The sequence below is a fragment of the Exophiala bonariae genome, assembly GCF_035927105.1.
Source record: "Exophiala bonariae strain CCFEE 5792 chromosome Unknown scaffold_6, whole genome shotgun sequence".
Lineage (NCBI taxonomy): Eukaryota > Fungi > Ascomycota > Eurotiomycetes > Chaetothyriales > Herpotrichiellaceae > Exophiala > Exophiala bonariae.
This window is the reverse complement of record NW_027042481.1, coordinates 788,051-813,971: the sequence shown is the minus strand read 5'-3', so window position 1 is coordinate 813,971 and position 25,921 is coordinate 788,051. Positions and strand designations below refer to the sequence as shown.

The window sequence follows — 25,921 nt, the reverse complement described above, 5'->3', positions numbered from 1 at the left end:
TTCCGGAACCATTTTACGGATACGCATCTCCTACCGGCCACGACGTACTTGTAGTGGGGTTCTATTGCCGGTGGCCGCCAACCAGAGACCAGTAGGTTGGGTGATAGGCTATGATGCCAGTTATGGGGCGGGAATAGCTATGTTCGACGAATGTTTTGATACATTCCTGCAAGAGCAGTCAGTGACTCGGTGTTCCTGGCTCTGGAGTTTCTGGAGATCCTGGTATGTGTCAAGGTCTTTAGCTACCAGGCGTCCGTGGTTCTGAAGGGACTCTGGGGTGGTAGGGTGCGTGGAGTTCTGGACGAAGGACGCATTTAAGGTATATGCATGCCTCCATATCTGAAGTTTGCTTGTCTCGGAGCAGGGAACAGTGGTCTTTGACAGCAGTCTCTTCAATATCTCATTGTTCAGTGGGCTGAAGTCATTCTTTGTTGTCCACCATCTTTCTCCGTTTGCTTTGTTGGTCTGGCTTCACGATCTGCTCTCATGTCATTCTATGTCCACTTTCACCCACGAAACGGCTGTTTACCATACAGAGTTGCTCGACCAGTCAATAATATCCAACTCACATGAAAAATATCTGCACCAGGTATCTAGGTAGTGTCCTGTGTTCTGGTCTGAGCAAGATTATGCAGTATCAGCGAATGGCGTGGTACTTCTATATAGGTTCAATAGCTAGCTCCTATAGGTACTATTATGTATTTTTAGATAAAGCTACTCTATATAGTATGGATAGAGTATAAAGGATAGATTTCGATATATCTAAAAGAATAGAGATAGATTATTTCTAAAAGAAATAAGAACCTAAAGGCTAAAGCAATAGGAGCTTAAAGTATAAGACTTTTGTTGAGAGTTTTTCGCTATTTAGCAATCGACTTATCGTTACAAAATATTACAATCTTCGCCGTTCGACTTGGGCATTTCATGGATGGGCGGCCATTGACATCTGGCGTTATTCGTGCTTCGACCCTAACATCCTGTTCTCATGTCTGACATGAACTAAACTCCAACCAAAACAATGATATCTACGTCATCTGTGCCATGTCAATCCTTAGACATTTCCCAGCGCTTGTATCATATCTCGGGACTTTCTGCTTCCCAAACCAACTTTCCATATGTCATAGCTTGCCGTTATCGTTATGCTGCGCAGTGTGAGACACAAGGTCATCAATCTCGTATCTATTGACGATCGTTGATTTCTGATTCCTCCATTGTTCTTCGAAATATCCACGCTTGGGCAAGTACAAAGTGAACACGCACGACATGCCTTCAAGAGTGATCTCTGCCTTGAACTCTGATTGGAAATACGACGTGCCATCTGGTCCTTCACGGCGACGAAGCTTGATCGATCTGTGATCTGCATCGATTCCCAACGCCGAAGATTCGGAAACTGCAATAGTACCTTTTTCGATATCATCGCTCAGGTTCTGGTCTAGTCTCTCAGGGATCGTGGAGTCAGTGATCCGGACAATCTGTAAGCCGGTTTTCAAGGGAAATTTTGGTTTTCAATCCGAATCATGCCCTCGTAGTGAAATCGGGTTTCCGGTGAAATCACATCACCTTTTCTGACAAGCCATATTGGGGTTTGCAGCGAAGCAGGACCGTTGTTTGCTGACGGTTTATCGTTGTTGGGCACTATTGCGGCGCCTTCCTCAGCGATAAATCCACAAGAATAGCGCGCGAACAGTTGTTGTGGCAAACCATCATTCAGCATTGAGACGAATCCCCCATAGCACACTGAAGAACATTTGTCTGGATTGATGGTCAAGATTGGGTTACTGAGCGTAGATTGCATATGCTGTTGCACAAACTTCGGGTTGGCCCCTCGCCCGGTCAGGATGATGGGAATCTCCCCGGTGCTCTCTAAGACAACAGATGAATGGCTGGAAAGCCGAAGGAGTTGTTGGTTGACCTGGGTAATGATATCACGAAGCCAGTCCTCGAAGATCATTTGCATTGTGTCGGTGTCGTACTCCGAACTGAGATGAACCTTGCTCAATATTTCGCCAAACTCCTTTGGAGTATTCGCGACTGAGTAAATGAAGTGCTTGCGACAGCCAAATGTTGATGGATCAAAGTCTTGCTTCGCGAACTCAAACTCCGTGCGTATCGTTTCAAGAAGTTTATCTTCGGTCATTTCATTATTCGAAAAGAAATCTGACCATTCATCACCCAACAAGCGACGAATATGGCTGGCAGCAGTGTCATTAAGGGAATTAGAACCACTCATGCATGCTTTGACTTCGAAGACTTCTCGGATGTCCAGGGTTGGCTGCATCGAAACAACCTGTATCACGGCAATGTCGGTAGTCCCGCCTCCGATGTCAACTACCATGCAATGTTTACCGCGCAATTTCAGTCGAGGTTCAGTGGCCAAAGGTGCTGAAAGCAAATTTTTGGAGTGCAGGACAGAATAGATGGCAGCAGACTTTGCCTCAGAAAGAATTCTCGTGTTCTCTGGAAAGCCAGCTCTTTCACATAGACACCGCAGCAAATCAAGAGAATCTTCGCCATGCGCAGTAGTACTGTCGACTGCAACTCTAGCTCGTTTCGAAGAAAGTACTTGATCGACTTGCGTATCTGTAAAATTTGCCTCCTGCATGATCTCTTTCTTTACCAGTTGCAGTTGATTCCTCAGAAGTTGGACCATAATATCGCAGGTCGAATTAACTTCTACCTCTGACAACTCTCCTGTGAGTGCGTCGGAAACACATGTCGAAATAGACGAATCGATGGCCTTCAAAGCGGTGTTGTGGAGCTCTTGGGCTCTTGAGTACCAAGAGCTTTTAGCCGTTGAAGCCAGCAATGGGCTACCTTCGGGGATGAGACTCTGTTTAACAGAGCGGAATGGGCGGGCTCCTTTTTCGATGACTGCTGCTTCGGCCGCATTGCCAAATTCCAGAATGAAGTGTTTGCCATTGAACTCCTGATGGGGTGCGCCCAGGGACAGAGCAACAACGGCGTCTTCTCTTCCTAGCGTGTAGTCGGTTTCAGCCTTTTTCATCATGTCCTTGAGCAGTAAAAAGGCGGCTTTCTGTTCCCCGGGGACTAACCTCCAACATCTTGACACATTGGAATAACACAAATCAATTGAAATTAGGAGATTGTGGGAGCCATTCGGGTCGAAAAGATCTTGATAGCCATCATTCACCGGTTTTACAATCTCGCGTCGGTTTCTCAGGTTTCTTTGCGGTCTCCTGGTATTTGTTGCTGTATTACTAATAGCCATGGCTCTGGCTTCGCGAGGGGGAGATTGAGTCAAAGAGATAGGAGAACCGGTAATCTGATGTTGAGTGCTTGCAAGCAACAGATTTCTTTTTCGGAAGGCATCGAAGTGCAGATAAATACATGTCAAGCCTCGCGTGCGACTGCCTTCACCGAACACATCATGGTGCTCAGTAGACTGCCTGTGATAGCTGCTTATTGCCTTGAAGGAACTGCCTGTGATAGAATTGTTACTGCCTATGCTGGTACTGTCACTCTTGTCCCTCTTCTTGCGCATAATGCTGCACTTTGTTTGGATACCATGGCGTGTTTTGGTCGACAAAATTGAAGACGCTCCATCTCTGATAAACTCGAAATGTGTCAATAATACATCTTCAATGAAGTAAACTAGGATGCGATCGATTGCGGTGAGGAATACACCGCAGCAGGAAACCCCATTCGATTGCGTTGACGGTGAAAAATTTGCGAGCAAGATCGAAGTCTTGTATAGCACAGACGATACTTCCAATAACACGAACCCTCATCTGTTCGTACATTTGTGAAGTGCAAGTTGTGGGTACTTAGTGTTCTTTGTTCGAGCACATGCCGCATTCCAGTTCCTCAGCCGGTTGTCCTGGAAATATTCGGACAACTGTTTGACAAACAAGATCCAACAAACATTCCTTTTGATCCCATGTTGTTTAGATAGATTGAACTTAAAGCTCATGGCTTCTCATCCTTAACGCATGCCCCACTCCAGACACTGCGCTTGAAGTGCTTCATCAAGAACATAGTTTCCCTCAATTGTCGATGATTTTGGTCGCCCAGAACCATGTTCCAAAAATTAGCTGGCCTCCGGAAGCGGTGAACAAACTTCTTGAATTTGTTGATGAGAATAAAGGCGAGGATGGGGTTCTGATCCGAGGTGCCGTGATGACCTTCAGTTCATGGGCAGAACGACTCCGTGAGCAGTATGCTCAGGTCCCAGCTTTCGGCCGTCGTCTTCAGGCCAAGAACGTCGAAAGCAAGCTCAAGTCGCTCTGGACAACGTACAAGGCTGGAAAGTATGGCAAGAAAGCCCCACTCAAACACTTCTACATGCTCGGCACTGGAGCTCTGGACATGGAGAAACTCAAAAAACAGCAAGAAAAGTATCTCATATCGCAAGAAGATAGTATTTATGTCGAAGGCTTATCAGGGTAAGAACTTCTACTGTTTTAGCCAAGATTGCGAGGAAATAACAATCAAGTTTCTGATTAGTGAAAAAAGAGCAGACAGGCGCAGAGGCGCATCCCCCATGGGCCCCCCAAGACCCCGGTCGACCCACCTTTCGTTCTGCCGCCGAAAAATGGAAGGCCACGATGTATCGGAGTCTTGACCTGCTCGTGGACGAAATCCTCAAGGTTTACAAAATGCCGCACGAGCAACCTGCCTATCTCGATAACAAGTTGCAATACCCTTCAGACCTGAGTTTCCTCCTCTGTCGAATTTTCAGATGTAGGAAATCGGAGACTATACACGATCGGTTGTCCAGCATAATCCAGCAACGACCTGTCGGTCAGGCATGCGTGCTTAAGTCATTAATTGGCTACACTGTGAATCTTTGGTGTTTATATCCAACACTAGAGCACAAGGGCTTTTTTAAAGACCTCAAGGACCCTGAACTAGACGACTTCATAGACCAGTGTATTTCTTTCGAAGTCTTGGATGGTCAATAGCTAACTGTTACAGTGTATGGGCCAAATATTCTGAGCATTGTGCCGCCCGGGCGCCGCGCGAATCCCGTCTGGGCTCTCGAAAAGCTGCATGCGACGAGAGTCAGCGAATCGCGTCGAATGGCGAATGAGATGGTGCAGTACCTACCCTTTTTCGTTCCCGATATGTCCACTGCCGTGTGGGACACACTCATGGGCGAGGCTTTGATCTCTCTTCCGTTGACTACTGGTCCTACTGAGGAATACCGCCGCCAGTTTACATGGGCAGATCTGTCTGACGCCGCCGTCAAAATCGCCGGAAGTAGGCTCAAACGTCTTCTGGAGAGCTTATATCGTGATGCTCTAGACTTCAGATTTGAAACTTACATGGATAACTCCGTGGAATATAAGTTCAATTTCCCAACATTCACGGATGTGTACCAGAATGAACAGCACATTGCGGCAACGACTGACGAGGAATTCCCACATGGCCACGTGCTGTTGGGATATTGGCCAATGATCAGAAAAAGATATCGTGATAAACCTGGGCCCTTCGAAGGCGAGTGGAAAAAGCATTCCGATGGAGTGGCGATTTTCATGGACCCGTCGACAAAGGACCTTCCCCAAGGCGCCTTCAACCATGGCTAGTACTGTCAAAGGTGCATCCAAGGAGGTAACATAGGCTTTCGATGGTGGAGAAAATGGTTAAGGTGGTACATCGTGCACTTTCTGGGCAGGGTTTGGCCGCGATCTGCTTTACAGGAGGGAGGATTGACGAAGGAATGTGATGAATAATAGCTTGGCAGATAAAGGGGGTTTGTTGGCGTCAGGAGTTGGCACTAAATTGTTTGAAATTGAGTCTCAAGGATGACGATACCATCTTTCCAAATGTATGTCTTAGTAATGCCATTCCATCAGCAACAATCATTTTCACTTCGTTTCCATGCAGGTCGTTGTTGAAGCAAGTATTCCTCCAAGCTCGTACACCTTTGATGGATCCATGGAAAAGGGTACGCTGACTATCCTTGCGCGCTTGCTTTCCTTTCAGCCATGAACGCTCTCACACCCTCAATGCGATTCACAAAAAACATCCGTTTCTTATCATCCTTCCAGACCAAGACGCCAATCTCATCTGCGTAGCGACAAGGAGCCTCGTATTCGGCATGATTTTGAAAGTTTTTCAGTAGAAATCCATACGTTGTTGTCATCCGATCCCGCTCGAGCTGCCAGAGATGAATTTGATCGAGAATGGTTGGCGGGAGCACGGGTATAACGCGACCCTGATCGGTGCCACGAGCCTGCAACTGTGCTTGCTCTGCCTGAGCTCTCCGTCGCATCTGCGGGTGGGCGTGTGATGTAAGATAAGATATGATTTGCTCGGCCGTGATTCCTGCCTGCACCGCACGCTGAACAGAAGCTTTGCTCATCTTACCTGTCACCAGGTTTGGATGTCGAGAGCGTAGATTGACGAATAGTTGCAGAAGGGCAATTTGAAGCGGAGAAGATGTATATGCGTAGACTCGATAGTTTGTCTCCACAATGATGAAGCCTTTTGTCGAGGTATCAGGAGATGACGACAAAGAGGAGCCAACTGCTGAATTCACGGCTGAATTGGCAGCTGCAAGTGAAAGATTTGAATCGGAGGTCAATGTGGCCGCAAGTCGTGTCGGATAGAAATAGTCCGCCGGAGTTCCATCTGTGTCAAGTGGCTGGTAAACAATGCCAAGAGAGATGAGATCTGAGAGACAGCGTAATTGGGTGTCATTGAGGGTAGCAGTCGAATATGCGAGACCAAGTTCGAGGGATGAGACAAGGAATAGGAAGGAAAGCACATCGACTTTGTCCATCTCAAATACCTCAGCATTGTCGACATAAAGGAAAAGGAGAGCCCATATTTGGGTGTTGATATCCTGGAGGACAAAAGCAAAGCCTTCTTTGGTAATGCTAGCCACTTGGCCACGACTATATGTTCCATTGGTCTCAATAAGATGACCTGCCCTCAGTAGTTCAATGACGCCTGGGGATGGATCAATAGCAATCTGATCAGAATCAATGGCAGTCGAAGACGAGCCAACCATGTAGCCCAGGATACCTTCCCATCTTTGACGAGAATATTCGTCAAGTTCGGTGATGGCCACCCTCTTCTTCTCAGGTACTCGGGCTGGCTGTCCGAACGATCCGAGCTCTCCAGCCCCAGTCAAAGCGCTTCGTAACGATCTTGCAAATTCAGCTGTCAATGCGAAAGCCCTGGAAGAGTTTGATGTGACATCTTTGAGTATGTGATAGCGGCGGAGCAAGTCTACTGCATATTCGCGTTCACCTCGACTTGCGTCCTTCACGAGTAACTCGAGATTCTTGACGGGCATCGGTTTCGGCATGTACAGTAACATCATGACAAAGGACTTCGCGAGACTCGATAACCGCTTTCTGAAGATGGCCAGCGCGGAAGAAGGGCTTTTGTATAGTCGATAAAACTGGACACCAGGCAGGGTCTCGAGGTACTCCCACGAGTGAAGACTCGTAGTTGCCATTTTGGCGTGGTGTTCACAGTATTATTGGGTATGCCAATTTTCCCTCTGTTTCTTAATCATTTTCGTGTATAGAAAAGGAACGAAGATACCAGACTCTACCACAGGTAAATATGAATGTGATAGATAAAGATGTCGTTTCCATCGAAGGCCAACGTGAAGTCTGTAAGTTGATGATTAGGTAAGGGAGAAATAATGATGCGCCAAGACTTCAAATCGTTCGGATGAATATATCTCCTGCTCCGTGAACCTGACTGCTGTCCCTTGTTGAATTGATTTCTTACAAATAACAAAATGAGGAATGAAAGACCGTGTTAGATCTAGATTCGCGAGGGATTGATCGTAGCGGGCCAAAAAAAGCGTGTTAACTGTCGTGGTAAATCGATCGAATGGAGACCTTTGGTCGCCTTCGGGCCTGACTGCTTAACTCCGATAAAGGCATCATGACTGGGAGAAGTGATGGACCTTGAGTCATTTATTACCAGGCAGCACTTGGAATCTTACTCTTACTATCCATTCGAAAAACACATCAACGAGCGACCAATTGCATAGATCCTGTACAACATTGAACTCATCAAGCATGGCCAACTAGCGCCTTTTTGATAGACTCGCCCAACAGGCTCTCAATCATGGGAGCAGCAACCACCCTTGTTTCAGATGCTCAGGAGTCAGCGGCTCCTCGAAAAAGACGTAGCCATCGCAAGTCCAGGAACGGCTGTCGCAATTGTAGGCTTCGACGCGTGAAGTGCGATGAGCTAAGGCCCCGTTGCAACAAATGTCTGGAGTACGGGATTTCTTGCAACTACAGCCCAGGGGTTCCTGATCTCGAACCCCTTCAAGGTACGACAAATGTCACAACGATGACGACTGCGCTAGGTCCGTCTCCTCTATCGCACAAACGGTTAGCTATAGACATGATTGCGGCATCCCTCCAGGAAGATCGTGGCTATCAAGCAAAGTTTTTGGATGTTCTACGATTCCAAGATTACAATATGGATTTACTGGAGAAATTTCAGACGAGAACTGTTTTCTGTTTAGGCACCACGATAGCCACACATATCTTTCAAAAGGAGGTAGCGAGGCTTGCATGCTCCCATCGCTTCCTCATGCATCTCGTCCAAGCAGTTACCGCTTGCCATGATCGCTATCTGGCAGGATCCAGTTATGCAGAGCCTGATCCACTTGAGAGCTACAATCTCAATTCCGGACTCGTCTTATACCAGCAAAAACTGAGCCAGCCTCTGCGGCCCACAGATCGAGATGCTTTATTTGTTGCTGCAAGTCTGACGGGCATTGCCAGTTTCGCTACTTTTCAAGCCCGGACGGTCGAAGATGGATGGCCATTGAGAGATGGTGATCTGAATTGGTTACGCCTAAGCAGTGGCAAGCACGCCGTGGTTGAGCTAATAGACCCCTCGGGAAAGGAGAGTATGTGGAAACCGCTCATTGAAAATGTCGCGAAAGAATACTGGGCACATGATGTGAATGAGGAGCGCTGCACAGTGTTCGACCATCTTTGCAGCCCTCGCGAAACATTGATCTCGACAATTGAGAATCCTTACCATGAGACTATTGATAAGCTGGCAACTATTCTTGCTCTTGAGTGCAATGAGAAAAATTGGATAAGGTTACTCTGCTTCCTCATGCATGCAACGCCTGGTTATACGAGCCTTCTACAGCAGAAAGACCCATGGGCATTGATGATGCTTGCATACTGGTACGCTAAGGTCTGCCAGGCTCGATGGTGGCTCGCACGGCGCGGGATTTTAGAGGGATTAGCAATATGCCTCTACATCGAGAGAAACTGTCTGGAGGACCAGAAACTTCAAGAAGCTGTTACTTGGCCGAAGCAGATCCTAGAGAGCCTGATGGCCATCGAGCAAATAGAATATAGCTAAGACAAGTTCCTGCAACTATTCGATTCTTTGGTGTCTTACAGTGGGTTGGATGTAGAATGAGGCCTGCAAACCTTGGAAGTGTTTGTTGATGTTCTGCTGCTCTAGTATTTTAGGTAGCTAGTTAGGTAGCTAGATTCTTAGGCTGGTTCACCCATCGGCAAACCTTCCTACCCCCGGGTGCTATCCCTCTCCTACTACCTACCTACACGCCGGAGATATCTACCTAGCAAGCTCACAAGATAAAACGCCGAAATTCTCCATTTTCAAGCATTCCTCTCAATCAGCGATTGTTGCTCAAGTCAGGGCGGAAAAGAAAAGCAGAATCGAGCTTAAAACTTAGCCGAAAGGTTGGAGAGCTTCGTGGCAGCGTCAGCATTGAGCTTTCACTCCGTCGCCAGACGTTTACTAGCAGAGAATCTGACAGCCATGTCGGCACTAAAATTTGTGCGCTCTGTATGTACCTGATGGTTCCAGGATGTTCACGTGTGGAGAACTGAATGCATGCAACATAGGTATGGGAGTCATTTAGAGCAACTTCCGGACTCGAGCCAAGGTGAGGAAACTAGACATCCATGTTACCTGCCTTAACTAATGTACTGCAGATTAATTGACAGTGTAAGTAATGGATGACCAGCGGCACTGGGTTCATCGCATTTCAATTGTGAAACTTGAGGTGACCTGTCACACGCAGATGCGAATAACTGCGGCAGAGCCTGGGAAGGTCAACTTCGAGCTTCCGATTGAGAAACATCACTTGAACCGCCTGGGAATTCTCCATGGGGCGACTCTGGCTACAATGGTTGACACGAGTGGCTCGCTAGCGGTTGCGTCTCGTGGTCTATACTCCACGGGCGTCTCTACAGACCTAAGTGTCACTTATCTGAACGCAGGCGGAAAGCTTGGTGATCTGGTCAAAGGTGAGGTTATCTGCGATAAATGTAAGTGCCACGATCTGTTCCAGATTCCTAGGATTCGTCTGTGTTGACGCACCAACAGTTGGCAAGACTCTTGCATATACGACGGTGAAGTTTATGAACAAGAACGACGAGATAGTGGCTCGTGGTAGTCATACCAAATTTGTCGCGCTGGCATGGAAGGACGAGAAGAACATCACCGATGAATTAAAGCCCACTGTCAATGAGTCGAAAGCCAGCGAGGCCACCCGTACCAGCTTTTGATTGAGATGCCGTCCCGTGTCTTGCCACATCGTCATACATAGACTGTACATATATTTGTGAAGATGGTACTTTCAATAAGCAGATTCTTGAGTATCTGATTCTCGGCTAAGTATACTCCGCTAAAACATTTCGGGGTAGTTCATTGCATCTGGTAGCATCAAATGTAGAACCATATGCCACAATATCCAACGAGAATGCCAATTGAAATAACGACCAGATCCCTCACCGCGGGATACGACGACTTACCTCTCTTCTCAAAAGTTCACAAGATGATGCTGTGCGCACCCATAACTGAACCAGCCTGCGGCGGCACATGGAATTCAACGACGCTTTGGAAGTCAAGACGTTGCCAGCTTCAAAATAAATCGAGCTCTTATCCAATACATCCTTGAGGCAGCAGCCAAATGCAAGATTTTGGTCGCTGAAAAAATGGATTGGCTTGAGGAAAGCTGAGATTCACCGTGCTTATGAATAGCTCAACTGTAGTGGTCTGCACCGGAACTGGTGACGTAGAAGGAGCTTCAAGCAGAGTTTCAGTAGTGACATGCGACGGATTGGCATTGATTTTCAGAATTCCATGTGGTAACCATAGTATTGTCGCCCAGCCAGTTGTTACGTCGCCATTCCAACTTGGCAAGCCATTTTCCTGAACGCCCAGCCGGGTGGACACCTGTGTTCACCCTGCTATATCTGATCCTGATCCTTGGCAGCCTTGGATAGCCTTCTGGGCAACCATTGGCAACCTTAAAGGAAACAATTCATGTGCAATGATCTCATGGTTAGTTTCAAGGTTCAAACCGCCCCTTATACTTCAAGTGAAGATGAAACTGGAAGGGACATTTTCCTCGTGCTTTGTTGTTGTCGATTCAACTGCAACGGGGCTCTGGCCTTCAAGTGAGCAAAACAAGTCGAAGCATCTATCACCCAGGATACAATGGCTGAAGATGGAGGAACATACTTGACACAAAAAGAGATTGACGAGTTTGTGGCAGAACTCGACAAGGATCAAGATGGTTGCATTTCATACCAAGAGTTGGAACACAAGTTGGACGCCGTTTACAAGGAGCTGCAACCAAACGCAAAATCGTACAACCTGCATCACGAGTCAAGAAATGAAGCACGACATGAGTTCTTGCGAGGGGTCATGGGCACAGAGAAAGAGTCCATTCCAGCAGAGGACTTTAAGAAGACGGTAGCTTCCTGGAAAATCGCCTCGCTGGAACAGGAGAAACAAGCTGCCAAAGACGAAAATGACTATTTGAAGGGCATCTCCTGGCCTCGACGGTTGCGAGCCATCTGGGAAGTCGAAGGGCCCGAGTACCTGTTCCTGTTTATCGTGGTTTCATTGCAGATTGGACTCGGCGTGTGGCAATGTGTCAAATATTCCACCGGGCCAGAATATCAAGCTGCTCTGGGCTGGGGTGCTGGAATGGCAAAAGCCTGCGCAGGCGCGCTGTATCCAACCTTGTTCTTCATGCTTCTAAGTATGTCGAGATGGTTTTCCACCATGATGCGGAAGTCGTACTATATTTCTCGAGCCATCAATTGGGACTTGAGCCAATCTTTTCACGTCAAGGTCTCGTGCGTTGCGATTGCGCTAGCGACATTGCATGCTATCGGCCATCTTTCGGGTTCATTCGTGTACGGCAGCCGCCCAAACCGCCAAGAGGCAGTGGCGGCGCTGCTAGGTCCAGATGCGGTTCCACGGCCTTATATCGCATATGTTCGTTCCACACCAGGATGGACAGGGCTGACGGCACTGAGCCTGTTTTATGTCCTGGCACTCCTCAGCATGCCATATATTCGCAAATGGTCGTACGAGATTTTCCAGATCGGCCACTTGTTGATGTTTCCAATTATTGGTCTTCTCATGGCCCATGGGACAGCGGGTCTGTTGCAGTTTCCAGTACTTGGATTAGTGCTCGCTTTTCCAACAATCTTCGTTCTTGGAGAACGATTGATGCGGATTTTCAACGGCTTTCACAAACTTCCTGCCTCGCTCGAGGTCCTTGATGAAGATACTGTGAGAATCAGCTGCACCATCCCCAAACGCCGTATACGGAGATATAAAGCTGGACAATACGTGTTTCTGCAGGTTCCACAAATATCCATGTTCCAATGGCACCCTTTCACGATCTCGACCTGTATCGGCCGACAAATGGAGCTCCATATCAAGACCGATGGCGATTGGACGGGAAAACTTCGAGACCTAAAGGACTTGAAATTCGTGGGCATCGATGGCCCTTTTGGAGCCCCGGCCCAGAGATTTTACGACTTTGACCAGACTGTGATTGTAGGCGCAGGAATAGGCGTGACGCCATTTTCGGGGATTTTGAATGATCTTCAAGAAAGAGAAGATCATCATTGGAATCAACGTCGAGACTCGACCTCAACAAATGAGTCTAATGAAATCACAGAACCAAATACACAGCCCACACAAAGCGCTCATCAAAGCAGTACCATAGCTAGAATTGGAGAGAAGTCATTCGATCTGGAAAAGTATCGTCGAGTCGATTTCCACTGGGTGGTACGAGACAAGAACTACCTGCTCTGGTTTTCCGATCTCCTCAACAGAATTTCGTCAGAGTCACCAACACGCAATCCCAACCTCGACATTCGAATTCATAACCATCTGACAAAGAAAAGGAAAGATCTTTCGACTCACGTTTATCGATGCTTGCTGGAGAAACACCGGACCGAAGCTCAACCTATTTCACCATTGACTGGTCTGATAGCGCCCACGCATTTTGGGAGACCAGATTTTCCCAAAATTATGAGCGATCATTACGAAGAGATGGTGAAGCTGTTCGCAAGAGACAAGACGAGGAAGCGAAAGGTGGGCGTTTTCTTCTGCGGTGCCCCTGTAATCGGTCATGCATTGGCGGATCTGTGCCATCAAATGACACTGAGAGGTCGGGAAGATGGAACTGAAGTAGAGTATCATTTCATGATTGAAGTCTTTGGATAGAGATAGATTTAATTCCGAGATAATCTGGATCATGGACACGAAGCCAATATGAGCTTTAAAACAGCGTGTTTATTTTCCACCTGAATACAACAGCACCATACGGCCGCAGAAAAGGTTAGCCTGTTTTGACGCGTGAAAGCCTCCGCAGTAACCAGAAATTATTTCCCTTCTACCCCGAGGTTGAGCCACGATCCCCTCCAGGCCCTCAGATACACAGTCGCCGCGATCATTCTGATCCAGCGGGCAAGCTGATCAACAGTAGAGTCGGCCATGCGCACATCTTGAGGCTAACAACCTGCAATGCCTCGAACCTCCAAGGCCTCTGCCCGTGCGCCGCCACTACTTCCCTCCAAGATATTTGTCCTCGATAACGGTGGCTACAGCATAAAGGCTGGCTTCGCGCCTTCTAAGTCGCTCACAGACACCGAGATCCTCTCCAACTGTCACAACATCCCCAACGCCCTGGTTCGCACCCGGGAGAAGAAAACCTATGTTGGGGCTCGATCTGAGGAAATAGCACAGTGGAGTGAAGCACTATTTCGTCGTCCAGTCGAGAATGGCCAGGTTGTTAGCTGGGAAGCCCAGAAAGAGATATGGGATCAATCATTCTTCGACGAGCGGACGGCTGGACAAGATACTCTGATAAAGAGCCCAGACGAGACCACCTTGATCTTTACAGAACCTCCCAACTCGATGGCTGCCTTACAAAAGAACGCCGATGAGATCATCATGGAAGAATGGGGTTTTGGGGGTTATTCTAGGGTCATTGGTAGGTACGGCCACGTTTTCCTTTCATCCCTGAATTCGACTTGCTCATACCTCGTAGGTCCGTCTCTCAATGCATACAACGACCTGCATCCGATATTTGAAACCAGTTCGGACTCGGCGATGAGCTCCATTGATCAGCTACCTATGGAATGTCTCCTGCTCTTGGACTGTGGCTACAGTCACACCACTGTAACTCCACTATTCAATGGACGACCACTACACCGTGCCATCCGACGTCTCGACTTTGGCGGAAAACATCTGACGAACCTATTGAAAGAGACGATCTCAATACGCCATTTTGATCTACACCAAGACACAAAAATTGTCAACGACATCAAAGAAGACGTCTGCTTCGTTAGTGAAGACTTCAAAGCCGATCTCGAGAAGACTTGGAGGGGCAACAAAAGCCGCGAGAAATCTATTGCCTCAAAGGACAAAGATGGGGATTTTAATATGAGCGCGAAACCTGGTGATGATGAAATTCGGATTGATTACGTTCTGCCTGATGGAGTTCATCTTCTCCGCGGCTTCTCCCGACCCCACAATGCAAAGCTTGCTGCTCAAAAACGCAAGCAAGCTGCCCTCTCCGGCGCGGCTTTGCACGAGTCTGAGATCGCCATGACGCTTGGGAATGAACGCCTCTCTATACCCGAGATTCTCTTCTCGCCCTCGGACATTGGATCGAAACAGCCAGGGCTTCCGGACATCGTGCTGCAGTCTCTCAGTGTTCTGCCCCCTCTGGTGCAAGCTACAATGCTAAGTAATGTACTTGTAGTGGGTGGAAGTGCTAAACTTCCGGGCCTAGTCGCGCGCCTCGAAGCTGAGTTACGCAGCCGCATCAGAAGTGAATGGCAAATCCGGGTGAGGGCAATGCAAGATCCGATCACATCCACGTGGTTGGGTGGTGCCAGAATGGCAAGCAAGTTCCCCAGCGTTGTACGGGAATACGGTGTTACCCGAGAGGAATACCTTGAGCACGGAAGTGCTTGGACATCACGACGCTTCCTAAATGGAGGTTCTGGGAAAGGCCCCTGACTTCCTGGTAAAGAAGAAGCGTGACGGCACACCAATTTTTATTGAGCAACAAGGTGCAGCACGACGGCAACGTCGGTAACGACCACCAATCTCGAGAAACACAGCTCTTTCCCCCCCTGCAAGCATCACCGACTACTATAGCTCGGCAAATGATACCCCTCGTATGCCGGTGCCGGCGGCCACATACTGTCCGCCCAACGACGCTCTCCACCACCACCGCTTCCAGATCGCGAATGCGGTCTCACACTGCCTCCCCTAGGTGAATAGTACAATCGATTCCGGCGGTGTGCGCACCAACAACACAAGACCATGCCCAGGAAGATCACCGCGCCGATCGATCCAAGGACAGCCCCTGTTTGGGCGTTCGTGGCTTCTCGCTTCGTCACGTCCAGGAGCTTCACCTCTCGATGCGCCGTCCCCGCGTATTGCGTATTCGGATTGGCGACGTGTTGAAAGATTCTCGGAGGATTCTCGAGACCGGCCATGATTTGGCCACGCAGCTGACAAGCCTATTACGTCGTTGAGTGAGGAGATCGGGTAGGCTGAACCGGGGATCATGCAGTTCTTACCGTGGCGAACCATCCATTCAACAGCATGCAGATCAGCGTAATCTGGCATTGCCGTCCGAGGCAAAGTCTCTGGGTTGGGCTTCGGTTGCGGTTGAATATCATGTAACCTCAGTCAAGATTGAGTCTGTGGACTCTGGCGGGTCAAGTTGAGGTTTGCAGGCTGGGAAGATCACACGGACAGGTAGGCGGATGCTCGGTGTCCTATCACCACTACTGCCGAGTTTTGTCTATCTTGCACCAGGCGCAGCGTCAACGGGGAAGTCAACGGTATATTGAACAGGTACAAAGTTCTGATTCATCATGTGAACATACGGTATGACACATCCTCGTTTGACAGGGATCGTGACAAACGGCCACATGCTACCTAGGGAGTGGTTCTAGGATCAATGTTCAACAATATGGATCCGTGGGATTTTGCCGTGTCTGGCAACCACCTGTTATCTAGAGACTGGTTTTAGGACTCTTGATACTGATATGCTGTTGGGTGGGAATGAGTTGGGTCTCACTCGTCAATCCATTCTGTCTCAAATTCACATTTTCCATAAGCTCTTCCCTCCTCGGCATTGACTATGACTTTCCAGTCGCTGATATCTTCCCACTTTGAATCGTCTGGACCGTGTTTGGTGCGGTGAATCCACCAGATGACGCGAATTTCGAAGAGCAGTGCCACAATGAAGAAGGTACCACAAATGCCGATCACGAACCCAAGAGCAAACATTCCTAGGTTGTCAAACCCAGTTCTAAAGCCTTGAACTGATCCAGGTTCTATCACACGGCACGCGTAAATGATGACGTTGCCCAATGGGCCATCGAGTGTCTGAGTAGGTGTCGCCATGATCTCTGGGCGTATGAAATTGGTTGAGGAATGCTGCACTGAGGAGAGTTGGCCCGCCATTGCAAAAGTCTTGAAGTATTGGAATGCACCGATGAGGATCTAAGCTGGGTAATCCCCAACAGCTGACTATCTTGTCAACAGGAAGCCTCCGAGACTGGTATTCCACTCACAGAGAGCCACTGCGTCGAATGATGCCGATTCACAGAGCCTCTAAAGATCAGTCGTAAGGCGTACTGAAGAAATCACCAAAGTGACATGGATTTTTCAGGTGCTGCCTGTTCTTCCCCTTTGCTCTTCTCAGCCCTATCCCGATTCTGGGCCTTTCAAAGTGGCAAGACTGTGACAGTCTCGCCCTGCAATCTGTGATCCCCCTCTCTTATAAGCTGAGATCTTGTCCGACGGCGGGATCTGGATGGCCAAAGGCAATAGAAGATGCTGCCTAACATGCAACCAACGACAAATCCGGCAACGATGTACGCTGCAATGATTCCTGTGTTAGTGGCACGAGTATCGTCTGGGGTTGATTGGGAACTCGTGGAAGAGCGACTTGTGGAGTTAAGATCAGGAGAACCCAATACCATTGTTGTTTACGTTGGGTTGTGGCTCGCTTGTAGGAGGCATCACATGGGGTCAGAGGAGGGACGGGTCTGAGCGTTTAAGATACACTCTTAAGTGTCGTCGGAAACAAACGGTACTGGTTGATGTCTGGATTGAAGTTAAGCACGGCGAAAGTGGGATGAAGATGTGAAGTTGTGGTGAAATGATTGAGATTGAGAAACAGGGACTTGGATTCCAGCAAAGTGACTACTGTTCCTGCTTTGTTTTGGTTCACTCACAACGAGTGGAAGGTGCTTCTAGTGAGTCGCGACTGCTCCTTTACGAGCTGCGAGTCTTCAACGCGAGAAACAACCACCACCCACAAGCGCAGTCCCTTCCTTTAATGCAGCTGAGCGTGACTCAGTAAGCCCCAGGTAATATGGTCATGCTGTCCAAGGACATGTGCCGGCTTGTGAAGACGAACAGTGTCCAAGGGCAAGATCAGGCGGAGGTGATCTTATAATCCAGGCCTGACAAAGTGGAGCACCACTTGACATTGCTTAGGTGTCAAACATGTTCATTCATCCGCCGCTGTGATCTAGCCCTTATTCTGCCAACCAAGAGAGTCCCAAAGAGAAAAACTAATGGCCCAATCACACAGCCCAGGACGAATCCACCAGCGATGAAGGCGACATATCCATTGGAATAGGACTCGGTTTGTTCGATGATGTGTGTGGTATTGTAAGAAGTCAAATATTGAGCTGTAGAATTGGCTTCTGCAGAAGATGGATGGATATATGACGATCCAGGCCTTAGTAGGATCCGCATGCTGAGTGCTTTAGAAGTAGAAAAGGATACGAGAGGGCAAGGTTTTGTGGTAAAGGGGCACTGGTTCTGTCTGAGTCGGGGTCTAGGTCAAGGTGCGAAGGGTGCAGAAAGAACTCTGAGATATCGGATCATGTAGAGAGAGAGAAGAATGAGCATCGAACAAGACTTTATTGCTGTCTCTCAAATCCCTGTTGGGTCACCAATGGATGTTCTGTTCACGCTGTGCTGTCACCGAGCTTCTAAGACGACTGTATGTTTGCTCGCCACAGGTGAAGTATTGGATTCACTGGACCAAATGCGCGCAGCCTGGGCCACCGATAAGCAGTCCGCTTGTTCCTCAAATGTACAAAGGAGACGTTCGCATTTTGCCTTTTCTTATGAGCCCTCGCGAAAAGCCGTTGTGAGTGGGCTCTGCGACTGGGGGCCATTTCAGTTTACCATGCTGAGATTGTGAGTACCATAGCTGGATTCCATCCATCGGATGACGAAAAGTCTATTGGAGAATCACTACCATTGTCAATTACATGACCTACACTCATTGTAGGTTCAGGGTTATTTCCAATGCTAGTATTTCTTTTCTTTCTAAGATCGAGCACATTGTGTAGGAGAGAAACATCGCTCAAAAGAATTGGGTCTGCGCAGGGCCTTGTATGTCGAGCGACGACAGATGGGCTTGGGTACCATCAGGGAGGGAATGGAGATGGATTGCGTATGGTGGAAGTGGAATGTGGGAGACCTCGTAGATTGCTCACGACATGGCATTCAGTCTTCCTTGAGAGCACCCGTCTGCATGGAGTGTTGTCTACCAGATGCCTCCTTCGCCAGAGGTATAAGGCAGCAGTAAGGATCTTTGAGCATCCCTCTTATGGCTTCTGAAGGCTATCTTTGACCCGATTGTCGAATACTGATCCTCGTACCTTTCCCCGCATGGAGTAAAGGCTCTCAACCCGTCTCTGATGACGAAGCAGATGTTACCGCAATGGATACACATAGAAATCAGAAGCCATTGTGTGACTCATTGCTCTAGTAATTTCGACAGCGCTCATGCGGCAATCCATCTCTGATAGGCCACAGCGTACAATGAGAAATTTCTGGAAGAAAGAAAAGGGAAATGGTGACCAAGTAATGGCGTATTTAAACTCAAAGTTCTGACTCTGCTTGCTGCGCTTTGATAGGCTGATCATACGAGTCAAGCTTTGGATTGTGATTGACAAGGAGGACGCTAAAGTGCTTGTTCCAGCATGTCGAGGAGTTCTTTCTCCGAAATTCTGCTCCAAAGCTTCCTCCGACTCGGAGTTGATCCGGATGACCTAAGATCACTTCTTCTTGTATAGCTGGGTGGACATTTCTCATGCCAGAGTAGCGAATTTGCCCGGACTTGGAGGGTTCTCATCATATGGTCTGTATTTCAACGATTGCGCAGAGATAAGCAGTACCATTAGGGTTGAAGTAGAAAATGGTCATTCAGTCAACGACCGTTGAGTGGTGACCTCTGATTGATTTGGGGAAGATATTAGAACTTCCGATTTCCCAAAACGTCGAAAATTACGAGCGAGCCTTAGACAAATCTGGTTACCTCTTCATACCATCTTGGCTTTTCGAGCGAGAGTTCGTTTCGAGCGAGCTTCGGTCTGAGTCATATTGGAGGAAATATGACGATGGCCCGAGTGGACATATGCAACCTACCGAGTACGCATATGGGTCCCCCACTGGAATGAACTTAATCGCACTACGACCGATGGCTGCCTGGCTGCCTCACATGGAGGTCAGATAGAGCAATCCCTATAGCAAGGCGACTACATAAGTCGGTTAGATGCCTGATTTCTCAGTCTTCTCTCTCTCCATCTCACTGACATCCCAGTTGCGATATTCAGCAGTCTTCTATCAGCCGTCAAGCAATCATAACATTGATTTTATATAAAATACACCCCATCAACTACCACGATGGCACCTGACTCAAAGACAAACACCTTTTCTGATACCGCGTCGATTGCCACATCATCCGACTCTATCAGAGATGAGAAGGAACGTAATCAGCAAGCCGGCCAACCCAAAGAATCGTTGACCAGGAAGGTCATCAACGGTGAGTCTTGACCTCGATTGAAAAGTTACCCGCAGGGGCTCAACAAGCGGTATGCTAATTGGTTCCGGTAGCCATCAAAAAGATCGAACCTCCTGAGCCACGGATTCCAGAAGGTAAACATGAACATCTTCCAGCTTGGGCTCGGTAGATTTCACTCACGTCGCCTGACAAATTTCTATACTCATGGCACAAACGTGAGCAATCTTGGGACTCTTGAGTCGTCAATCTACTGCAGAAAACTGGAAGATTGCGTGGGCTTCCAAGATCTGATGCCACAAAACGGCGGCTGGATGCAGCGTCAATATCAGAATAGTGTGCGTGTGGTGCTCAGTGCGTTCTCTTGTGGACAGGAAAATCGAAACCTAGGATATCTACTGAGCAGTCTTATGCACAGGTGGTGATGCCCGGAGAGGATTACCACCAACAAGCTTTACCGCTCTTTCACGAGGCTTGCTGTTGGGGGAATAGGATCATTCGCCCCCTGTTCGACGTGGCGGAGGTTGAAACAATACCGCCGAAGCGAGCATGGCCTTGTGTGCGCATGATAGGTGAGGCGATGGGATTGTTGAAGTTTAAGATGCAAACTCGGAACAACTGCGCAAGCCGGCTGCACCTTGGACCGAGGGCTGAGCGGTGTTCGCAACGCCGCTGGCAGTTGACAGTTCGGTCCCGAGCTGGTTATGGGCAGCCATATCGGTAAAAAAGTCAGTGTGATTCCTACATTGTAAGGGGGCAAATAGGCGATATAGAATATAGGTACCCGGGTATATATATAGCCTTATCGACAATTTCACGCTTCTGACAAAAACTACTCGTAGCTTGATGTAAAGTCTGCTTGTTTATCGCTGGTACTTAATATATTGGACGAAATTTGAGTGAGATAACGGACATGGTGTTGTGTACACCCAGCCGACGCGGGATGATTCTCGGCTTTAGCCACGAGCACTCGTTCCCGCGGATGATATGACCCGGAGTTGAGTCAGGTAGTCAGAGTACGGGTGGGATCAAGAGCAGCGCGACTCGCGAGCTCAGGGTATCACTAATCTGCAGCTCGGGTCGAGGCAAACTGATTGCCAGTCTCGACTCGTTAAGCATCCTGCTCTCCTACAATGCAATCTATCAGGCCATAGGAATGTTGATAACATCATCTGAGTGCTCTCCGGAATGTATGCCGAGCACCATTAGCGGTGAGTCTGATTCCTGTCGTAGCCGCCGTACTGTAGAAGAAACGCCTGAGGCCCCTGGAACCTGTACGGAAGGGGGATGCGGACTTGCCCCATTTGGGTCCCTTTCGCCCTAGATCACCACCGAAGTCAACCCCCAATTCCGTCGATTTCTAGGGGCTTTCTAAGCTCGGCTTCTGGCTAAGTATTCCGAGACTGGGCGCTTGGCTTTTAACTCCACCACGGCACTTGGCCGACCGTCGCTGAATGTACGAGGTACTTTACCGGTCGCACTTCCATCATTCCCTCTTCACATCAGGTTCTGCGACCCTGACCGCTTACCTTGCGCTAATCATGAACTTATCATCAGCGCCTTTGACGCGGTCTCAAGTCGCCAACATCAGCGAAGCCGCAAAGAAAGTTGAGGTCGTCCAACCTGTAGCCAAGGTAGTAGAGGTCGATGCCGACGCTGAGGACGAGGATGAAATTACCCAGGAAGAGGATGAAGAAGCCGACGCTCAAGACGACGATCTAGAGGATGACGATGAAGTCGACAAGTCAGTTCTTCATGGAACCGTCCCTTGTTCTGTTCATCGCTAACAATATGTCTGCCAGTTTTACCACTTCCGAAATCGTCACTGTCTACGTCGGCCCCAAGCGGAAGCGCTTCTTCCTCCACCGGGAACTGATCTGCGAACGATCCCCATTCATGGAAAAATGTCTGAAAAAGGGCCATTTTGATGAGGGCTACAAGAACGAATTATACCTGCCAGAGGATGATCCGAAAGCCTTTTCCATCATCGTCGACTGGATTTACCGAAGCCGGATCCCACAACGAACTGACCCTCTATTCGATGTATCAGACATGTCCGCGGCATATTGCATGGCTGACAAGTTCGTCATGGAGGAACTACAGAACAGCATCATGGACGGCATCCGAGCCAGTCTCAGTAGGAAAGAGGGAGAATTGTGCAAGACACCACATTTCTCGGCGCTGGCGCTTACACATGTTTCCGGACCTCCGAAGTCGCCGCTCAAGCGATTTTTGGTCGAACATATGGTGCATCATATGATGAAACACCCGAGATGGTATCATGAATTGAAGCGCAATGAGCCCTCCCGTGTGGATGTGGAAGACTTGTTCAAGATTCCCGATCTGGTTTTCTATATCATGAAGAAAATCTGGCAATTCCAGGCTGAGCCATGGAAAGACCCTGCCACTTGGGATAAGTGCTGCTATCATGTGCACGCTACAACACAATGCCAGGCCAAAGTGGTTCCAGTTCCCGCCAAGCCAATGCTCAAGCACGGCGTGGGCATGGGTCCCTCTTCCAGCTTACACGGTCACAACATGCGACCTGGTCATGGGCCGTGGCCTGGAAGTTCTCTTGGTGGTGTATGGAATCCAGGTGTTGGCTGGTAGTCTGGGCATGGGCAGTTCTGCTGTAACATGTTCGCTCCAGGCCTCGCCACTCAAGAAGGGATATTCACTTACAGAGCTACTGATCTTTTCGGTGTGATCTCGACCCTTCCATGCTGTTGTGGATTCATTTCTCTCTGAGTCCACATATTTCCGTTAACTAACTCGGTTAGGATTGTCGTTGCCACTTTTCTTGTTTTCTCGCTTAACCGATCGCAAATGGTTTCAGCACATGGCGCATCAGAAATGGATTCTTGCTATGTTGGCCAAACTTTCGGATGTCGGGTACATCGTGTGGGTGCATGAGATCTGGCGTTATTTCATTGGGCATTGAGCGAGCATTTTATGACGTTCTTGGATACCTCTCCTACCATCCGAGTCTAGTTATTTGTCTATCTACATTACGATTGTGCTTGGATAGAAAATTACCTACCCAATTATGAATCCTTGAGTAAGCCTCAAGTACATTTCTTCTTCTTCTGCGGTAGTCGGAAGCAATAGTTGTCGTGCGCCGACCTCACTTTGGCGAGGTTCTCACGTCTGAGGTCCCTCTGCCTCCATTTCAAGCCCGAATGATGCCAGTATGATTTCTCTCCGACTAGATCAAGAGGTTGAGAAATCAAATCCAGCTCTGCACCTGATATTGATAGCCGCCATGATGATCCAGACAGATAGTCTTTTTCCATGAAATCCTCCTTGCCCTCCGCTAATAAAGATGTCTATCCTCGATGGACGTACCACACTTCATTTCCTGGTTCTAGTCTGTCGGACTCCCGGCCCCGTTCTAGCTTAACGAACCCTTATTGTTTTGATTCATGCCGAACTGACCATTGTTGAGTCGGCGTGATTGTTGATGGTTTGGCACCACTCAGTAATGACCAAGATGGCTTGTACGTTGAGGCCACAGTTTGTTTATGACAGGCGAGCCGAGAACTCATACACGGACAAAGTAGTCCATTGTTACCACAACTTTATCCTACTCGAAAGGCAACTGCCAGTCCTAGCAATGGCCTTTTGCGAGACATATCGTGGTCATTCACCACGTCTATCAGGCTAGAGCGATACAGCCTTGCGGCAGGATGATGCGTGGGGCTGTTGATTTTGACACCGGGGTTCACTCTTATCAGTGAAACGCTGCCCTTATCGCACCCTATCAATAAAGAAGATGCCGATACGAGCTTCGGTTCGTTCCGAATGCGTCAAGCATCCAATCAAAAAAATATAGTGCCAAGAAATCAACACCATGCCTATCCCAGACAAGTGCGTCACTAGAATGGAGACACTTGACTAATTCTCGCAATAGCAGAACCCACTAACAAGATACGCGACCTGGCTAGACCGCGAATCTCCTAGTACGTCGCATCGCGTGCGGACGGAGTGAGGAGCTGGCATAAGGTCGACATCTTCGACTTCAGCTTCAGCTTCAGCCGGTCGTGGTACGGTGAACACGCAACCGTGTGGTCATAACCTCAATGTAATAGCAGTGACAAGAAATCGCCTACAGACAGAATTCCAGCCTGACATCTCAGCCTTGCATTGCTTCGCCTCTTCTCGAGCTGCTAGGAAAAGGCTTCTGCAATTTGTTCCGGTTTGGTGGTCGGGAACAGGTCCACGCCTTGGTCGACACGATATCACAGTTGGGAAGAACCGCAACTCCGTCAGCAGAGACATCTGCCACGCTGTACGAACATTGCTGTCAAAATGTCAAACGAGCGTACTCCCCTGTTGTGGAATTATCCAAGTTCAAGCAGCAATTCCAATGCCATCGCTAAGGCTAACGAGAACAACTCCATTGGTGACTTACACTCGCAATTTTGTATGCTTGTCGGTGTCCCAAGTACAAGCATAGATGCGCCCAAGCGAGTCAAATCACCGCCACCAAAGTCTCTGTACGGGCGTGCGAGTCGGCAACTCGCCTCTCAACGCATGACCTATTATGCGACAGCGTCACTCTCAAACACCTTGCTTCTAACCCAGGTAGTGCTTGGTGCCGCACTGACCGGACTCGGCGCATCTGAAAGCTCGCACATTCTGATCACCGTGTTTGGAGCGCTGAACACGATTATTGCCGGGGTGGTGGCATACTTGAAGTCCCGAGGACAGCCAATGCGTTCTAGAATGTACAGAGACGACCTGGAAAGGGTGGTTGACGAGATTGAGAATTCCGAAATTATGTGGCTCGGGATCAGCCGTGGCGTTCACGGCTATGATGAGATTGACACTGATGAAAATCGTGTCACCATAAGATCCGAGATCGCAAGGCTTACTAGGCTATATGATCGAGCTGTCAGGAATAACTCATTGAACAATCCGGACATGTATATGGCAGGAGCAGGATTTGACGGATCTAACACGGCAATGCGTTCTCGACCACAACAGCAGCCTGCCCCTGTTCCCATCGTCGCTGGGCCTGCCGCTCCAACTGTTACAGCACCTCCGGTTGATACACCGAGCGTTCCACCGGCAGTTGGCGCGGTGCCTGTGTCCACAGCCCCTGACCCGGACGAAAGCCCTGCAAGCGCACCACCAAAGCCGAAGAAGGAAGAGGACTCGAAGAAGGAAGAAGTGTCTTCCAAGAAGGACGAGAGCAAAGACGACAACGCTAGCACCGGAGAATCTGCTGCTGATGGTGGTGGGAACGAAGCCGCGAAAGATAAGGACAAGAAACCTGAGCCAGGGACCGCCACTGACGCAGACTCATCGACTACACCTGCCCCCAATACCGATGCAACCAGCAGCAAAGACGCTCCAGCGCCAACTAAACCAGCAGCACCAGCCTTCGATCCCGATGCTTCGCCTGCATCGTCTCCCGATGTGCCGAAGAGGAAGAAAGATAGCACCAGTCCAACTCCATGAAGTCGGCGTTTCCCATAACGGAGGACAACTCTACATTTCACATTATCTACCAGCCGGATCGAGTTTATGGCTTGACAAATGACTCCTGTCAAGAATCCAATGCGGTCGAGGATCTCAACATTTATCCATATTTACAGTTTCAGCAAGCCAGCAAGCCAGCACGATTTGATATTTTGACATTTGGATCTTTCCCGCACAGTGCTTTTCTTGGTGAGATACACCAATTCATCAGAACGGTTTAGTAAAGCTTAATTCACGATATGATTGAAAATACATCATCTACATGGGTCGGAAATTTTGATTTGTGCAAAATTTTGAATTCGATTTCGCGTTCTCTACGGTGCAGGGACTCGAGTC

General features: G+C 48.6%; 11 protein-coding genes across 11 annotated transcripts; 8 read left to right on the top strand and 3 right to left on the bottom strand.

Annotated features, from left to right (window-relative positions):
* Nucleotides 1–1,486: 1,486 nt before the first annotated feature.
* On the bottom strand, nt 1,487–3,502 carry LTR84_011741 (uncharacterized protein; the record flags this gene model as incomplete). The annotated part of the gene is made up of 1 exon (XM_064855269.1): nt 1,487–3,502. The coding sequence occupies one exon, from the start codon at nt 3,500–3,502 to the stop codon at nt 1,487–1,489; it is 2,016 nt and encodes a 671-aa protein (XP_064708858.1).
* A 512-nt stretch (nt 3,503–4,014) lies between these two features.
* LTR84_011740 (uncharacterized protein) lies at nt 4,015–5,546 on the top strand (the record flags this gene model as incomplete). Its single annotated transcript, XM_064855268.1, has 3 exons — nt 4,015–4,403; nt 4,739–4,890; nt 4,936–5,546. 3 exons carry the CDS (start codon nt 4,015–4,017, stop codon nt 5,544–5,546), a joined length of 1,152 nt encoding a protein of 383 aa, XP_064708857.1.
* Nucleotides 5,547–5,917: 371 nt separating this feature from the next.
* Nucleotides 5,918–7,429, bottom strand: LTR84_011739 (uncharacterized protein; the record flags this gene model as incomplete). Its single annotated transcript, XM_064855267.1, has 1 exon — nt 5,918–7,429. The coding sequence occupies one exon, from the start codon at nt 7,427–7,429 to the stop codon at nt 5,918–5,920; it is 1,512 nt and encodes a 503-aa protein (XP_064708856.1).
* Nucleotides 7,430–8,286: 857 nt separating this feature from the next.
* On the top strand, nt 8,287–9,324 carry LTR84_011738 (uncharacterized protein; the record flags this gene model as incomplete). Its single annotated transcript, XM_064855266.1, has 1 exon — nt 8,287–9,324. The coding sequence occupies one exon, from the start codon at nt 8,287–8,289 to the stop codon at nt 9,322–9,324; it is 1,038 nt and encodes a 345-aa protein (XP_064708855.1).
* A 622-nt stretch (nt 9,325–9,946) lies between these two features.
* On the top strand, nt 9,947–10,502 carry LTR84_011737 (uncharacterized protein; the record flags this gene model as incomplete). The annotated part of the gene is made up of 2 exons (XM_064855265.1): nt 9,947–10,241; nt 10,294–10,502. 2 exons carry the CDS (start codon nt 9,947–9,949, stop codon nt 10,500–10,502), a joined length of 504 nt encoding a protein of 167 aa, XP_064708854.1.
* A 934-nt stretch (nt 10,503–11,436) lies between these two features.
* LTR84_011736 (uncharacterized protein) lies at nt 11,437–13,470 on the top strand (the record flags this gene model as incomplete). The annotated part of the gene is made up of 1 exon (XM_064855264.1): nt 11,437–13,470. The coding sequence occupies one exon, from the start codon at nt 11,437–11,439 to the stop codon at nt 13,468–13,470; it is 2,034 nt and encodes a 677-aa protein (XP_064708853.1).
* Nucleotides 13,471–13,770: 300 nt separating this feature from the next.
* LTR84_011735 (uncharacterized protein) lies at nt 13,771–15,273 on the top strand (the record flags this gene model as incomplete). The annotated part of the gene is made up of 2 exons (XM_064855263.1): nt 13,771–14,239; nt 14,297–15,273. The coding sequence occupies 2 exons, from the start codon at nt 13,771–13,773 to the stop codon at nt 15,271–15,273; spliced, it is 1,446 nt and encodes a 481-aa protein (XP_064708852.1).
* Nucleotides 15,274–16,344: 1,071 nt separating this feature from the next.
* LTR84_011734 (uncharacterized protein) lies at nt 16,345–16,677 on the bottom strand (the record flags this gene model as incomplete). Its single annotated transcript, XM_064855262.1, has 1 exon — nt 16,345–16,677. The coding sequence occupies one exon, from the start codon at nt 16,675–16,677 to the stop codon at nt 16,345–16,347; it is 333 nt and encodes a 110-aa protein (XP_064708851.1).
* A 3,309-nt stretch (nt 16,678–19,986) lies between these two features.
* LTR84_011733 (uncharacterized protein) lies at nt 19,987–20,273 on the top strand (the record flags this gene model as incomplete). The annotated part of the gene is made up of 2 exons (XM_064855261.1): nt 19,987–20,125; nt 20,197–20,273. The coding sequence occupies 2 exons, from the start codon at nt 19,987–19,989 to the stop codon at nt 20,271–20,273; spliced, it is 216 nt and encodes a 71-aa protein (XP_064708850.1).
* Nucleotides 20,274–21,642: 1,369 nt separating this feature from the next.
* Nucleotides 21,643–22,711, top strand: LTR84_011732 (uncharacterized protein; the record flags this gene model as incomplete). Its single annotated transcript, XM_064855260.1, has 2 exons — nt 21,643–21,845; nt 21,904–22,711. 2 exons carry the CDS (start codon nt 21,643–21,645, stop codon nt 22,709–22,711), a joined length of 1,011 nt encoding a protein of 336 aa, XP_064708849.1.
* Nucleotides 22,712–24,409: 1,698 nt separating this feature from the next.
* On the top strand, nt 24,410–25,564 carry LTR84_011731 (uncharacterized protein; the record flags this gene model as incomplete). Its single annotated transcript, XM_064855259.1, has 1 exon — nt 24,410–25,564. One exon carries the CDS (start codon nt 24,410–24,412, stop codon nt 25,562–25,564), a length of 1,155 nt encoding a protein of 384 aa, XP_064708848.1.
* Nucleotides 25,565–25,921: the final 357 nt, after the last annotated feature.